The sequence below is a fragment of the Cornus florida genome, unplaced genomic scaffold (genome assembly GCF_030987335.1).
Source record: "Cornus florida cultivar Cherokee Brave unplaced genomic scaffold, ASM3098733v1 CherokeeBrave_3.0.0_Hap2_Chr07, whole genome shotgun sequence".
In the NCBI taxonomy this organism is placed as follows: Eukaryota; Viridiplantae; Streptophyta; class Magnoliopsida; order Cornales; family Cornaceae; genus Cornus; species Cornus florida.
Genome location: NW_026775577.1, coordinates 19148259 through 19166206, shown reverse-complemented (window position 1 = coordinate 19166206; position 17948 = coordinate 19148259). Strand labels below are relative to the sequence as shown.

The 17948-nt window shown below is 32.9% G+C and overlaps 1 protein-coding gene across 2 annotated transcripts; it reads right to left on the bottom strand.

Moving 5' to 3' along the window:
- Positions 1–12480: 12480 nt before the first annotated feature.
- On the bottom strand, positions 12481–17156 carry LOC132266699 (ADP-ribosylation factor-like protein 2). 2 transcript variants are annotated; one of them, XM_059767667.1, is made up of 6 exons: positions 16986–17156; positions 16765–16902; positions 16550–16660; positions 15935–16097; positions 13687–13767; positions 12481–12752 (listed from the first exon to the last, which is right to left on the bottom strand). In XM_059767667.1, exons 2-6 carry the CDS (start codon positions 16827–16829, stop codon positions 12615–12617), a joined length of 558 nt encoding a protein of 185 aa, XP_059623650.1. In that variant the 5' UTR covers positions 16830–16902; positions 16986–17156; the 3' UTR covers positions 12481–12614. The 2 variants fall into 2 exon arrangements, with proteins under 2 accessions (XP_059623650.1, XP_059623651.1); XM_059767668.1 differs by having other exon boundaries at positions 16765–16834.
- Between the last annotated feature and the right edge of the window lie 792 nt (positions 17157–17948).

The following is a 17948-nucleotide window of genomic DNA, read 5'->3' as shown; positions in this document are numbered from 1 at the left end:
CCAGGAAATTGGAAAAATATTGATAAAAAAATGAGAAATTTATTAATTGAAAGAGGTCCTCCAAGAGATGCTAATCTTGAAAATTTTCGTAAGAATTCAAAAAATAGACATTTATTTTTGTGTATGTGAAACTTTATGTATAAAGGGCCTCACATTAAAGTTCGCTGGCCCTAAGTGAGTGTTGGTCGAGGTGTGGCGGTGGGATGATGATGATGCTGGTTTAGAAAGGATTTTTTTGGGCATAATATTATTTTCAAAGAGAGAAAAAGATGTAATTGGGGGTATGGGTGGGGAGTAATTTAGACCTAAAATGTATAGGTACTTGTCATTACATTCATTACTTGTGTATAAGTTGTCATTACTTATGTGTAAGTTATCAAATTACATTCCCTTAGTTTATTCTTTCACCCAATACTTTTTTATAACAGTCAACTTTTAAAAATAGGCTCTTAAACTGATCAAAAATAAAAAATTTCCTATATAACAGAAAACATTATAAATCAATCCACTGCCAGCATAAGACGTACAGTTATTTCTTTCTTTTCCTTTTTTAAGGGCGAATATGATCATATAAAAACTAAAAAATATAGGACAAGAAATTAAAAAGTAACTCTCACAAGCCCAAAAGGATAATCTTGAAAACAATCCCAGATGAATGACAACCAGGAATAGTATGGTAAAAATCAACACATGGATCTAGTAAATTAAGGGAGGCTTCATAAATTAGGTAATCCATTCATGATAGAATCAGGGTAGAGCCGACTAAGGCCTACTGAGCCGACTGGTCTTCATGTGTTAAATCAGAATAGATAATATCAACTGTGTTCATTAACCTTCGTCTAATTTGTATATATGGAAACTTAAATCCTAAATAATACTTTTCTCAAGTAAAATCCCATTCTGATATATATGGAAACTTAAATCCTTTCATGCAGTTCTGTTCCAAACAGGATTAGAGTATTGCCAATGATCAATAACTTTCTCTATATATATGTATATATATATTGATGGGTAAGTCCTCTGTCTTCACAAATTAAGGTCCTTTGAGTGAGTGCATGATGTCGACTGCAGTGACAGTTCCACCCTACAATTCCTCCGACTACGACTACATTGTTACTGTTGCTGCTAGCCACATATATCAGTATCTTCCTGGGAAACAATTCTCCGACGAGGCTCAGGTGAGAGTCGAGGTCCTAGTTCGTTACTTATCATCAGACACAAGTATTGAACGCAACTTCGAAGGCCACCATACATGCACAAATTTCAAGTTCCCAGTAGGTAAGTTGTTTTCAAATTATGGTACGCCTTCGTCTTTGTCATGGGACAGTATATCACTAATGGTTGATATGATGAACATCCCTTTCCCATTAGAGAAGCTTCATTGGAGAGAGTTCGAAGATGGCGTCCGTGGCCCCACCACTCCATTGATGAACCAAGATGATATGATAAAAAATATTCTGGATTATGTTCGTCGCATGAATACAGGTACTCCTAAATACACACCTTTAAACAAACAAGGTTGTTATGCAAGACCAGTGGTGGTGAGAATTGAAAAAAAGGTGACTCTACCACACCATGAATTCGAGGCATGGACAACTTGGGCCGACGAGCAAAAGAGAGTTGATGGTGTGAAATTTGAGGAGGAGTATAGGGAGGTCATCACCGAACAGCCTTTAAGGGAGTTAAGAGTTCTATCCTCAGCAATTAGAGATGTTGCTGCAGACATGTTATCACCAGGTAAGGCATTGGAGAAGGTGAAATTCGAGGGTGGTGGTGGTGGTTCTGGTGATCATGAGCAGCGTTGTTCGATATGCATAGAAGAGTTCTTGATTGGGTCAGAGGTCAGTCGTATGCCATGCGGTCATCTCTACCATGAAGACTGTATTCTAAATTGGTTGAAGAAGAATCACAGGTGCCCTTATTGTCGCTTCAAATTGATCTCTTTAGGGGATATCCTTGACATTCAAGTTGGTTTCCATGGTTGGCTTTATTAGGTTGTTGATATCCCTTTCCTTCTTGACATTCAACTTTTATTTTATTTTATTTTTTTATTTTTTTAAAAATCAAATCCAACCCATACAAGTAGCACAAACAATGTCAAACATAGATGATATCCGAGTTGCATGTTATTTGAGTGGAGAATGTATACAATGTTTGGAATTGTGTCTGTTCTATTTTATTAATTAATTTCATATAAGGTAATTGTAATCCTGTTTAACAAGGGATTGGATTTGGACCTCGTGAATAAAACATAGATGTTATGAACTGTGTCTCGTCTAATAAGATTTTTATATTAGAGTTATTTTTTATTAGGTAATTTCTTGTGAGATAATTAGAATATTTGTCAAACAAGAAATTGAGTCTGGACCTCTATATATTGTTTTTTTTATTTTTCCTGACTTCTATTATTCTAGCGGATCCAAGGGGAGCTTCAGTGTGCTCAAGCTCACCCACCCAAAAATATATATATATATATATATATATATATATTATACCTAATTTTAACATCGCCCAAAAAAATAATAATAATAATAAAAAAATAAAAAAAAAAATTATTTACTAGTACGAGCCCACCGAAAAATATATTAGCCTACCCTATTGACAATTCCTGAATCCGCGTCCTCCATTTAAAGGCGAGAAATTATCTACCCTTGCATTACTGTAATTCGTCCTTAGACCAAACCTTAATTTTGGATAAATCACGTAAATCTTGTATTTTTACGTGCTCATTTTAGTGAATCTCCACATGAATATTTGTTTTAACAAGTACTATATATCATGGGGCATTTATTATGGCGTAAGAATACGCCCATAAATGATGTACAAACTCTTTGATCTTTCAAATAAGATAGTGGACACAAAAGAAATTGTTTTAGACAGAATCAAAAGCAATGCGATTATAACAAATTTATTAAAATTGAAATCAAATAAAATTTATGAGAGCTTTTTGAACCAAACAAATTCATTTTTGTATAAAAACAGATTGGTTATACAAATTGGACTTTATTAAATAGCTCAATGGTTAAATTTTAATCAAAGTATATAAAACACATAGTATATTATATAGTGTTCTACTTGTGGGCTAATATTTCTTAAACAAGTGGCTTGTTTAGACTTTTCAAAACTCATATCATTTTGTTTCAAATATTTAATTCTGTCATTTACCTGGAAAAAAATAATAATAATTTTGCCAACTTGTAGCTTATTATACCATATATATCAAGCCGATATAAAATCAATTATGTTTGAAAACTCTTTTCTGTATAATACAATCTGAGAATACAGATATTAGTTTTGGTTTAATTGAAAAATAGTTACAACATGACACTTCCACGTGAAATCATGTTCTTAGCTCATGAATCATAATTTCATTTATGAGTTGTGATCTTTACAAATAGAGATCAAAATGGTACAACTAGATGTTACTTAAAGGGAGAAATACCAAACATTTACTTTCTTATATAATACTACTATAATTTATCAGTTGAGGGAACAAAAGTGAAAATACTTGAGGGTCCACCACACATGAAAAAAAACATAAAAAAGATTATGAACTTTCACTTTGTCATGTAAAATGTTCATCCAAAGTTGATGCTCACATTTATGTCTGGAAGAAACTGAGCATGAACTGTGGATGAACATCAACCTTATATATTTAAGCAACTACACTCTTACATGACGAAGTGAAAATGCTATGTAAATTTGTTGAAACATCTGCTCTAACTTTTGATGTATCAAAATCGTTGAATGAGAATTAAATCATATTGTTAGTAACTTACCGCTAATTTGGGTATAACTTGGAATCATGGTTAAACAAATCAAATTCATTAGGTTACCAATATTTACACCAAGTGAGAGGGAGGGAGTGTGGAGTAACAAATTTATAGAAAGTTTAAAAAATACTGGCGATAAAAATGAAGAAAGAAAGGAATACAAAAAGATATAAACTAATAAAATCTTTTTAAAATATATATATATTATGTAGTTTTATATCCATAGAACTCTTTTAGTTTATTCAAACTTACCGTTGTCCATGGAACTCTTTTAATTTATTCAAAACCGCGTAGTTTTATGTTTAAATGGAAAATTTTCTTTTCGGAAAATAAGTAAAATTCAAAAGCACAGGGTTATTTTTTGTCATTTAGTCACATAAGAAAAGAAAGTGGAGTGATAGAGTGTTTTGGTAATCGGCAGTAGGAGGAAGGGGCTGTTTGGCAGTTTGCAAAGGGTAGAATTGGGAACGGGTTCTGGTAACACATTGATGATAAAACAATCAGGAAATGAGTGGTCTCTAGGCACAGGCACTACGTCAGGCCCCAATTCCGGGAACTAAGTACGATGAATAAATGTGGGGCCAAGATCTTTGACACTGTCAGTGATATCAATTAAGACATCAAGATCCACTTCGGATGGGGTTGGGGTTAGGGTTATCAAGACATCAAGATCAAATTCGGATGGGGTTAGGGTTTTGATTGTTGATTTGTTTCGTTGTGTATGTGAGGTCCAATGAGGGTGTTGTTTCTGGGTCTTTGAAGACATGATTGGTGGAGAGAAGATTGGATCTGGGTTGAGGAATGGTTAATTACAGGGGTGAGCTCTAAATATGTCAATGCAAACAATAGTGTACGATGAAGAGTTTGGTTTAGGGCTTGGTAATTAGAAACTTGTGCTCAGTTCAAATGTATTTGGATGTGTAGTGGGGAATGGCTGGAGCTTAAATAATATATGGATAATTTTGAGCACAAGGTTTCGAGTTATAATGATCGACTTAAAGACAAAAGTGAAATGTCTAAATTTAGTTTAGTATAATTATATATTTTTTAGTTTAATTCTCTTAGTTTGCTTCTCAATCTAATACAACTTTTTTATATATTTATCTCGCAATTGATTTCCATAATTTGTTTGGTTACATTTTAATCTTGTTCTCGTTGGAATTCATTTTAAGGAATTTTGAATCCAGATCTAATATTTATATTCCTTGTTTTTTAATCGTCCGGTACATTTCAACCAAATTATTGTTTTGATCACCCCAGTAACACCAAGCATGAATTTGGTTTTGCAATTTCTGTCGTGTAAAAGAAGAACACTGGTTTACTTCTATGTGGTTTCCTCCCATGCCTCAACAATATTGTTATATTACTGTAAAATCTTAGCATTTTGAGTTTAAATATATAATGTTTCTTAGCATTCTCACTATGTCGATTAAATATATTATGTTAATGTTCATTCTAAAAGTATTTTATACTAAAAGTATGACAATTATTATCTCGTAAAAAGTATGACAATTAAATAATTACTCATGATAATAATGAAAATTTACAAGAAGGAATCATGATAATAATGAAAATTTAACCGTGCCTCAGTTTCATTAGATAATAGTCGCGCTCTAAAAATCTTCTCAAGCTGCAATACCTTTATCATTAAAGGAGAAGACCAAACTTCGATTAAATCATGGCCGATGGCTTGAAGTGGGACCCATATCAATAGCCTTGGTGTATTTGGCCCGACACTATCACCGTGACAATCATTTTTCAGGCCCTAATAGAAGCAACCAACAGTCAAAATACGATTAATGCATGTTTCGGTCTAAAACTTTTTTCATTTTCAACTCTTAATAGCTCTAGTTCTTATCTCTTATTCCAAGCTCTTCTTCGGTTTCCTTTTATTTATCTGGAATCAAATAAACCCTAATTTTAACATTAGCAATTGTCTTGATATTATAGATGAAAAATCAAAATTTTGAAAGATATTCATTCCCATAATCTTGTTTTTCAAAGAAGAAATGAAATAAAAATCCCAAATTTCAATTTAGATTGGATAATTTGTACCCAAAGGTTTCTGAGTCTAATTCAAAATCTGGCTTTTGAAATCATTTGTTTTCAAATTGCTATACCGATTAAGTGAGAGAATTAATTAAAGAGAATCACCAACTTTCAAATTTTCATATTAACAATCGTATCATAAAACAATACCATTGAAGTTGCACTCTCGTAAATCATTTGAGAGTCTAGTTTGGACTCTCTCCATCCATCACCGTAAAAAAGAATTCCAAAAATAACCTACCAAGGTTTATGGTATTATGTTTTCTTCCTTCTAGAAAGTTTGAGAAGTTTATGTTTGTTTTATTCCTTCTTAAAAGTTAGGACCGGATTAAATGAATAAATAAATGAAATAAAATAAAAACCCTCCACCCCACACACGCGGACAGTGTGTTGTGGGCAGTCTACGATCCCAACACTTTCAAAAACACTGCACTGCATAAATTATAATCTGTCAAAACCAAATTTTATAACCTATACCCCCTAATGTTTACTTATATTCTACTTACACCCCCTTCTACATTTTATAATTTCACATCTCCTTTGAAGTTTTGGTTTATATAACAAATTACCTTAAGCAACTGACGGTGTCAGCATGACCAAATCGATACAAATCGATACAAGGCCAATTTTATCCTTTCAATATTTGAAATGATATTTTTAACCTCATTGATCAATGCAAATTTACAAAATTACCCTTAGCCAATCACTACTTACACCCATCTTCGATTCTTCTATTGGTGGCGGGAATGAAATGTCCGGCGAGTCCTTTGCCGTCTTGAACTGGGTTTCACTGAAGCAAGTTGATGGGTTGTTTGGCCGCACTGAAGCACGCTTGTAGCGTCATTGGACTAAAGCACGTTGTTGGGTCGTAGAAGGAGGTTGAGCATTTCCTGGTCTAGTTCTTGGAAAGGGAGGAAAAATAATAATAATAATAATATGGTTTTTAAAAAGTACCTGACATATCACTTTGCCCTTCCCATTTTCCCAAGAAACAAATAAAGCCATACTTCCATATAGTAGTGTATAAATCAATCAAAGCTATAGGTCCACTTATAAGTGTATAATTAAACAACATTGTTAGACCATCTACGTAAAATAGAAATTGCAGAACGTGACAAATAAAAATGAATTTTGCTGCATTAGCTAAAGCAAATGAATTTGGTTCTCTAAATAAATAGAACCTAGAAGAGATGTTACATAAAGCTATGAATATAGTTGTTTAATTCAGATATAACCAAAAAAAACAAACAATCTTTGAATTTCAGAAGAATTAAAGATTGATTTTCAAACCCGAGGATTTAAATCCAGGTCCCCTCCAGAATCAACAACACATCCTTTGATCTTCATCAGTAGGTCTTCTCTGCCTTGCAAATTTACAAACCTCATGTTCAAGTAAAGAAACTCAACACAGCCACACCATATCTTACCATCTAAACTGACCAATTAGAACTATGAAACTGAACAAGATACTGAATAAACACGAATGTCTCCGCTATAAATACTACCTAAAACAACATTTTTTTATAAAACATTCTTGTAAAGGCATGCACACATATATACATGAGCAAAATGGTGTGCACTAAATCTGTAACTTATTTTTCTCTAATGATTGATTGCTTCTATCCAACAAATCCCTAGCTAAATGGTTGCAACAGATCAATAAATTTTTGTTGACCAATACAACAAATTTGTTTATTAAAAGTATTAGCCCACCTCAAAATTAGTCTACCCAATCAAACTCAAGTCAACTCAGTCACCGTACTAAAATAAAGGCCCAATCGTAATAAGCCCAGGGTTGGTCCTGACCCAAGGTGACAAATGCGGTCGCCTAGGGCTTCAAAATTTATGGAGCCTCCGATGATGGGACACCAAAAATATATATATATATATATATATATATATATTTAGGGCAAATCATTTCAACTAACCAGTCAAATGGTCGAAACTCCAAACAAAATATAATTATTACCGTATCAGATTCAAATCAGCCAGATCCTACAACTCCAGTACCAAACCTACTTTTTGACCAGTATATATGACCATTTGACTGGTTGGTTGTTTTTGCCCATACATATATATATATGTGTATCAATAGTTTTAGGGCAAATCATAATGTTGGAAGGGGCTTGCCATGAACTACCTCACCCTCTGCTTCCACTAGTAGATTCTCAAATAGGATTAGTAAATTGGTCAAAAGAAGAGATAGGATATTGAGTGGCGAATTGTTTAGAAATAAATTGGTAATTTTTTTATTAATAACCCAAATAGGATTTTCTAGGCCTTAATCAGTCAATTGTCTAAAGAAACATTGTTAGTTAACATTTTGGTTGATATATTTTGATTTAGCTCACCTGGATGTTTTGCTTCACATAGAAATACAATCTGTGTAATAAATATTCAATCTTTCTACCATATTTTTATTTTCATATTTTGGTTTTTGATTTTCTTTTCTTATTAGAATACAGAATATTAAGATTTTGATTTGTTAATTTTGAAGATTATTCCTAAACTGATGCATTGAATTTTGTTATTGAATTAATTTAACATAAGAGCTGAATATAATATATGTGTACTAATCACACCTCTTTCTAAGGATAGGTGTCCAAAATTTTGACTGATAGCATAGTTGGGTTGGGTTGGGTTGATACATGATACAGATAGTACTTACATGGTGGTGTTTTAAATGTTATGAGTGAGATTGTGAAACCTCTTCTTCACAACTTGAATGTTTTCTTATTTTTAGGATTAGCATCGAGCCTAAATATTTAACAAAAATAAGGTTTAAGAAACATGCATCCTCAGTCATCAGGTAACCAACTCTGACTTTTCTAAAATTTTAATTGGCATTTTTAGTTATTGGTTACGTTTATTTATTTATGTTTTACATATTGATTTTTTGTTTTTGTTTTTATTTCTACATACGTATATATATAATATTGCTAATATACTAATGGGAATTAAAGACTTCGAATCTTAAATTTTAATTTCAGAATATATGTTTTACAAGTCTATTAACGATTTTAAAATTTTTTCTTTTTTGTAATAATAATATAGGTTTCTTTTATAAAAGAGAAGAGTTGATGGGAATGGGTGGGGTTGGGGAACTTATCCCGAAAGGGATAATTGCTAAGAGGAAGGCCATCGAAGGAACCCAGATCAGTAATTATGTCTTAATGAGTCTATTCCGAGTTAACTTCAGGCTAGAGAGACGACCTCTTAGCAGCTTGTAGTAGAGTAAGGAAAGCGAGTTTTTGAAGGTTTTTGAGACATGCAAGTCAGAGTTGGTTGATATATTTTGATTTAGCTCACCTGGATGTTTTGTTTCACATAGAAATACAATCTGTGTAATAAATATTCAATCTTTCTACCATATTTTTATTTTCAAATTTTGGTTTTTGATTTTCTTTTCTTATTAGAATACAGAATATTAAGATTTTGATTTGTTAATTTTGAAGATTATTCCTAAACTGATGCATTGAATTTTGTTATTGAATTAATTTAATATAAGAGCTGAATATAATATATGTGTACTAATCACACCTCTTTCTAAGGATAGGTGTCCAAAATTTTGACTGATAGCATAGTTGGGTTGGGTTGGGTTGATACATGATACAGATAGTACTTACATGGTGGTGTTTTAAATGTTATGAGTGAGATTGTGAAACCTCTTCTTCACAACTTGAATGTTTTCTTATTTTTAGGATTAGCATCGGGCCTAAATATTTGACAAAAATAAGGTTTAAGAAACATGCATCCTCAGTCATCAGGTAACCAACTCTGACTTTTCTAAAATTTTAATTGGCATTTTTAGTTATTGGTTACGTTTATTTATTTATGTTTTACATATTGATTTTTTGTTTTTGTTTTTGTTTTTGTTTCTACGTACAAATATATAATATTGCTAATATACTAATGGGAATTAAAGACTTCGAATCTTAATTTTTAATTTTAGAATATATGTTTTACAAGTTTATTAACGCTTTTAAAATTTTTCTTTTTTGTAATAATAATATAGGTTTCTTTTATAAAAGAGAAGAGTCGATGGGAATTGGTGGAGTTGGGGAACTTATCCCGAAAGGGAGAGTTGCTAAGAGGAAGGCCATCTGAGAAGCTCGAAGGAACCGAGATCAGTAATTATGTCTTAATAAGTCTATTCCGAGTTAACTTCAGGCTAGAGAGACGACCTCTTAGCAGCTTGTAGTAGAGTAAGGAAAGCGAGTTTTTGAAGGTTTTTGAGACATGCTCTGTTAGCTACATTGACATTAATCAATCTAAGGTTTTTGAGAGATAGTCTGTCTGCACAATACAGACACTGATTAAAAAAAAAAAAAAAAAAAGCAATTTCAAATGTTACCACAATTATTCATTCGCTCCATTTTCAAAAAATGGTAAGAGGAGTACCAAAGACAATAAGATATCAAAATATGTTCTAATGAGAACAATATCAAACAGAAAAAAGGGAGCACAAGGCAAACATCTGTCTCCTCACCGATCAAGCTGGAAGTTTAGAGGCACCATAATATCCCTAGTATTCGTATCCATCTTATCATATTGACGCCGGCCTTTGATGTTCATAGTATTCAGCTTTTGGACGCCTATGCCCATGTCCAGACTCTTCATACCAACCAGGATCATCCTCTGCCTCAGCAGGATCATAGTTAGACTCCTTTTCACCGTGATCGATCGTATTCTCCATCACGTGAACGCTCATAATCGCGATCACGGTCACCATCACGACCTCGCTCTCTCTCCTTGTCCCGGTTCCTGTCCCGGTCTCTGTGGTGCCCATCCTCTTTAAGATCACGATCCCTTGGCTTGTCATGGGAGCGTTCACGAGACTTCTCCCGTTCTCTCTCTCTCTCTATCTTCCCCTCTCACGAGATTTTTCCCTGTTCCTGAAATATTGTTATTCAACAGCAACCATAAACGTCATATGCAGACATAAGTAAGACATAATAAGGAACTCAAAAAATCTCCACAATCTAACCTAGATTCCATTGAAGGCTTACCTGCTTTTTACTTCAGTCCATATATATATATATATGTACTGGAACACAATAATTTACTGTTCGAAAGTACTCGAGCATTACTGTATTAAGGGATCCATCTCCTAACTGGTCCAATTTGTTCGTGTGATCATTTCTATCCTCCAACAGGTTCTTACATTTGGACATAAAATAAGTAAAACCGACAAAACAAGGCATAAAAGTTACTACTAATATTACCGCTCTCCTCAGACCGAGGTGGTCCTCCTGAAATATTATCTTACACTGAATTATACATGCGGCACTCTCAAACCAAATACAAAATATATGAGACATACAAATATAGAAATTAGATTAAGGATAATTTTTACAAACTTAGTTAATATAGGGTTGATTTATTAATGAGATGCAAAACAGAGAAGAGAAATGAAATATGGTGATGTGATTGTGTAAAATGACTGTGTACATATTGATGATGTGACAGTGTATCTTAACAAACTATTAAACATAAAAAAAAAAAAATTATACAAATTTACACATCATACATGACAATGTATATTTTATACAAAAAAATATATTTTAACAGAATGTGAGAAAAGAGAATCTCTAACTTAAGGTCTTTTTTTATTATTATTTTGTTCATCGACCCTCAAGTATTTTCTGCTACATAAATATTATTTAATATTTTTTTCATACAAAAAAAAAAATTCTCTTCTCTATTTCGCCGTCCGAATTGTAGTTTGGTTAAGCATGTCTAGCTATAATTATTTTTATAAATTATTAATTCAATAATTCAATATTAACTGAAATTATGATTTTGTAAAATCTTTTAAAATTTTGGAGCAACTTAGATTCCCATTCTCCTTTTTCAATAACAAAGTAATACATCCGCATATTTGGTGAGGTTACTTCTAAAATGAGCATATGTTTAATTCCCATACATGTCAACATCTCAGAGTGGTACTGTTTGAAGTATGTTTGGTGCTTCATATATTTGAATTTTTTTCACTTCTCATCTTTTTAGGTATCCGAGTTGGAGTACGGTTTGTAATATTTTGTTTTTCTCCTAAAAACAAAAAGTGTGACAATTACATCAGGCAAAAAAACATGGTAGGCTCTACGTTTTCTTTGACGACTGACTAGCAAGTTTTTTTCTCCAATTTGAATGCTTCAAAACACACCAACAATGCATTTATGTGTCACACATTTGAAATGCATTTTAATGGCTATTGCATGATACTGCCAAACATAACTTTGGATGAACATAACATTATTTATTTAATCAACTATTCTTTTATTTGACAAAGTGAAAATGCTCAGATTTTATAATGTTAGTTTGTTGAAGCATATGTTGTAACAATATTATTTGATATATTAGAGAAACTAATTAGGAGGCAGATAGGTGCGTCCAGCAGGGTTCAGTCGCGAAGAAGGAACGCGTTTTTTGAAGTTTTGTGCAGCAGGCGGGTTCAGTCGCGAAGAGGAACGCGTTCTTTGAAGTTTTGTGCAGCAGTCTTGCTTGAGCCAGCAAACAGAAACGTATTATCAGTTTCCGTGTATGTAGTGTATATGAAAAAAATGACAAATGAGATCTGTTAAAGTTTTATACATTTATTAATTGTTTTTGTCACTTTTACCGTGTAACAAAAGTTTGTATGGGAGAGGTCAATTAATTTCACCAACCAAAAAAGATAATTAAACAGATAACAGAGTTTACAGGCAAGTTTTCTGGTTTTACATTTGCAATAGTATTGATGCGAAAATATGAATTTAACAAAATGTCAACAAAACACATGATTACAATGACTTAATCTAGCATGTAGATTCGAGAGGCGATGTCCTGAACCAACCAATCAAGTCCCTCGAGCAGCCCCTCTCCAGTGTAAGCACTACAGCCAACAATTTTCCAGTGCCGGGTTTTATCCATGGCTTCCAAGTTGAGCACCTGCAAAAGTGTGATAATAGTTTTACTGTATTATTCAATGAATTCGAATTCCTTCTACGAACAATTCACTTTCAGACCAAAGGTATCTGAGTCATCTGACACAATTTTCTTTTTCTTTTTTTTTTTGCTAAGAGACCGTGTAATGCAAACATATGACTCGTGTCGCCCACCTCCAAGTAGAGGCTTGATTATTATTATATATTGCTACGACAAACGAATCCAGGAAACAATTACAAATCACGACAAAAATAAACACGTCAAACATAAAGAATGTGGTTCGGCAAAGTTTACATCCTCGGTAAAGATCTAGCGAAAGAATTCACTATACGAAAATATGAAGATTCTCCAAACCCTAGCTCTCACTCCTACTCACTCTCTCTTTTTTGTAATAAAAAAGAGACCCACACAAAGCTCAATCAACGGGGAACCCGGAACCAAATTCGAATCACAACACCACATATACAATTACATATGGAAACAACCATATAAAGTGAACTACTCTATAACATACTGCAACTTTTTTTTAACAATAACATACTGCATTGGGATAATATGAGATCCATTTACATTGAAAAATAATCACAATTTATTTATTAAGAATAATTTATATATTACACATGCTCTATCTCAATAAGAATTCCCCGCGAGATGGTCCCAATCAATCTCAACCTCATATTTTCTACATGCATGGATGAAGAAGCTTTTGATGCTACTACCCCAGTTTCACCACAGATTTTAATGAAGAAGTGACCGTTTCAAAAACATATATAACAAGTAACAAGGAACCAAAATAATAGGGATGAAAATTTCAACGGTATAAAATTATTTTTGTTTCCTCAAGAAATTGAGCATTCAATGTTCAAATTTAATGTTTCATTAGTAGCAAAGAAAGTGTTAAGCAAATATACAAGGTAAATTCGATTAGAATCCTTACTTTTGCTAGTTCATCTGGTGTGAGAGCACCCTGTATGTCCTGCTTATTTGCTAGAATCAGTAGTGATGCTCCTGATAGCCTCTGTAGTAACAACAGAAAAGTAAGCTCTTGTAAAATACTCCCTCCGTTTGCAAAATAACTGTCCCTTTTCGGGAATCTAACTTTTTAAGAAAATGATTTTTATTATTTTTTATTGTATTACTTCTAGTTTTTTGTTATGATTTTTTATCAAAGCATCTCTAAGTGATGTGATGTTTTACTTTTTATAGGTTCAATGCAAGAAAGTTAAATTGTTAATATTACCAAAAACAGTACACTGAACTTTTCAAATGGGACACTTATCTTGAGACGGATAAAAATGAAAAGGTGGACAGTTATTTTGGAATGGAGGGAGTATTAATTTTAGTATTGCAGACAGCTAAATGAAGGCAATAAAGATCATAAAGTATAACCGCAAGTGTTCCGTTTGCACCATGAAAAATCGATGAAGGAAAATGAAAGGGTCCAGGATATACAGCAATTTAAATCAAGATTCAACCTTCAATGGGACAATCATGCACTTCAAAGTTCAAAGCCATGCCTACACAGATAACTAGTTGAATCATGGTCAATAAATGCAAAGATAAGACAAATCTTTGGGTCCAGAAAATTAATTGCAAAATCAAAGCGCCAATATATCAATCCAAAGATGCACTAATCCGGAGTTCTAACGCAAACAACTACAATCAGGTCTTCCATGCTCTTGGAGTGTTTTTTATGGCTTCATAAGTCCTACTTAGATAGATTATTGTTGGGGAGATATATCCTGGTACTGGAAATTCATCTAGGATATTTGTCACTCGCTGTCACCTCAAAATTGGTTATGGATAGAATCTAGAATCCTTTCGAGAGTATACAATAATTGGAAAAGAAGAATGACTAAACTTGATGACAAAGTAATAAAATTACTAGTCTTTCAGAAAGACTAAATTTATCTATGGTAGCAAACCTGTTTTCGAGCCAACATCCCATTGGGAGTGCCTTGGCTGAAGATTACTGGACCCCAACACCAAAAAAGTAAATAAATAAATAGATATCAAAGAAAGGACATCGTTGTAACCCCCATAACATTATGTTTTCACAGCATGATGCTCTTTTTCTCGTGATTCAAATTTGTTTATCAAAGATGTTCCATGATAGGTGGTGTTCCCAGCATTGTGACCATTGTCAGTAAAGAAGGCTTTGAGAACCAGAGGAAAGGAAAAAATTTGCTAGCTGATCTGGAGGTTACTCAAGAATAAATGTTAGGAAAAAAACAATCAACACATTTATCATCATTCTGAAGTTACTCAACATAATTTGGGGAATCAAAAATATTTTTTTAAAACAATCCTCAATGCTTTAAGGTGTTCTTGAAGTATTTGTGAATTAAAATTATATGGTACAGACATCTCTAATAAGGCCACAATCCTCCACCATAATTTCTCATGTTCTTCATTTCAGGATTAACGCCATACTAAACAATAACGTGTCCATATGAATCAACATTTAAAAGAGAAGTGCAGATATAATAAATAGAAAATATTAATGCATAGTTTAACCACCAGGAGTTTAGCAGTCGTTAGAAAAGAGAGAAGAAAAAAAACAATTGAAATCATAAACAATTAAAAAAAAACAATTGAAATCATAAACAATTACTTTCTAATCCTAACCCATTACTACATTATTTATGTCATGTTTATGTGACATGGACTGAGATATGTGCGTCAGGTGCATGTGCATGTCTAAGCTCGAACCTATCAAATTTCCAGACCCAAGGATGCGGGATATTGGGACACAACTAAATATTCACACTAGATGATATTTGTTCTTTTTTTTAAAGAGTAAAAATATGTCTTTTTTTGTTGTGTGCACAGAAGGTATACACTATACAATCAAAATATAAAAATTATTGGGATATAAAATGTTCAATATAGTCATTTCACTCTTGCCAAAGCACTGATGAAACAGAAAGAACATAATAGGGGAGTTTTAAGTACAATTATATGATAAACTTGAATTATGGCGATGCTTGGAGGTGCATGACCAACCACCAGCTGTATCAGACACATATTCGATACTTATGTCTCAGTGCCGCATGTCTGATACAGGTACTTCATGCAATTTTTAAGAGTCCGTGTAATATAGGTGTCCATATCTTTCCTTTGTCTACTAATTTGCAAAAGGAGATTGTAGCACAAGAGAAGAAGAGAATCGGAAATGAAAATACCTCTTCTTTCAAAAGATTATCCAGCTCGAGTTTGCAATCGTCCAGCCTCCTAAGATCCGAGCTATCAACAACCCATACCAAACCATCCGTTTGCTCAAAATAGTTTCTCCAATAAGACCTTATTGTCCTTTGCCCTCCAACATCCCATATATTAAGGGTATACCTGCCATGAACATATCAATTCAAATCTCAAACTCAAAGTCCTCTTCATAAAAAGAATACTTTAAAAAATCCCAAAACTCCAAAATTATCATCAATGAAGCACCCAACTTAACAAAACGAACTCACTACCAAGTTGAATATAAAAATGCACATTTTCCACAATGATAATAAACTAATTCAAAACAAATTTTGAAAAAAATAATAATAATAATAATTCCAACATTTAGCATTCAAAATCAGTTAATCAAGCCAAAAAGTAGATTGAAGCTAATATGAACCAAAACCTAAACTACTATAATCAGACTAATTCGTGTTACCAATGGATTCAAATTAGTAGCCAATTAGGTCAAACAATGATTTCACATTACAGACTTTAACAAATTTTACTCTTCTAACCAGATGAATTAAGATAGAACTAAAACTAGAAAATGAAGGCAGAAGAAGGAAGCTGACTTGTCATAAGTGATGGTCTTGATGTTGAAACCCAGCGTGGGACTGATTACGCTTGTGTCCTCTCCATTAATTTTCAGAACAATCGTAGTTTTTCCTGAGTTATCAAGACCCCTGCAACAAAAATAATTATTCATCATAACATATGCGTACATATATATATATATATTCACACACACACACATAAAATGCAAGGTAGAGATAATAGGCATACATACACCATAAGAATTCGCATTTCTTTCTCTTTCCGCTTGATTTTCCGGATGATACTTAGAAGCCCCATCAATGCTATAAATCACGGGATCGAAAAATACAAAGCAACAGAAAATAGGAACAGATCGATGATTACTTCACTACTGGGAAGAAATAGTGAAACCAATTAGGTTATGATTTATTTAATTTCATGGATTTGGATGAAAGTCGGAACAAAATTATCGACCTTCAGCAGAAAAATCCAAGTTTTGCCTGAAAATATCGCAAAATCAATGCTCGCAAAATCAATGCTCGTTTGAGAGAAATTCAAAACACCGTCGCTATTTCATACTTTGAGAGAGTGGGTGGAGCAGTAGTGTGACTACTGAGCTTGATAAGCGTGGTTTGGGCGACATCGTTTATTCGAATGAATTTTTTTGTTGTTGAATAAATGATCCCCTGTATTGTGCCCCACCATAAGCCATTTGGAATGGCATTACTCTTCCTAGGTTGCCTAGTAAGATTTTTGTTAGTCGGTAGGAATGTGTTAACGTTCAATCATATACTCTCAAAATTTTTGTTCATATTTTTATTTATTTTGAGGTGTCACAAAATATAATTTTCATTTAAAAATAAATGTATTAATTATTTGTAACATTCCCGAACAAGTGCACTAATTCCGACACTCTTTTAACAAAGATAAAGTTGAAAATTCACTCTTATCAATATAAGAAAAAAATCACTCTTATTAATACAGTAAAAAAATTTTAAAAACTCGCCTTCACAAAGTAGGTCCATGTGCAGCTTCCTAATTTCAGTTCTTCTCAAAATTACAGAAAACTTCATCTACCTTACATGGTTTCATGTGATACAGGTGGACATGTAAAATATAAGGGAGTAATTAAATTGAGAATGCAACATAATCAACAACAATTAATCAATAATTCAACTCCATTAGTGACCTCAAAATGAAAACCTTTGGATCACTTCTCTGCTAACTCACCAAAAACTTTGTACTTCTGAACAGCTAAACGAACTTTGAAATTACAAAAAAATAAAAAATAAAAATAAAAATAAAAATTGGCAATATTACAATGCTGTATTCTCAACAGAACAGGCTTTCTTCTTTTGTAACTTTGCATGGTATGCCTATACTTCTCAAAAATTGCGGCCAAGAAAATCGCCAATTTTCGACAAAATTTTAAAAAGT

What these genes read in the sequence shown, in the direction of transcription:
- LOC132266699 (XM_059767667.1), bottom strand. Translation starts at nt 16,829, where the DNA reads ATGGGGCTTCTAAGTATCATCCGGAAAATCAAGCGGAAAGAGAAAGAA. An exon ending in GAAATGCGAATTCTTATGGT is followed by an intron (nt 16,661 to 16,764) that starts GTATGTATGCCT and finishes TTTTTGTTGCAG; the next exon opens with GGGTCTTGATAACTCAGGAA. An exon ending in AAGACCATCACTTATGACAA is followed by an intron (nt 16,098 to 16,549) that starts GTCAGCTTCCTT and finishes TGTTCATGGCAG; the next exon opens with GTATACCCTTAATATATGGG.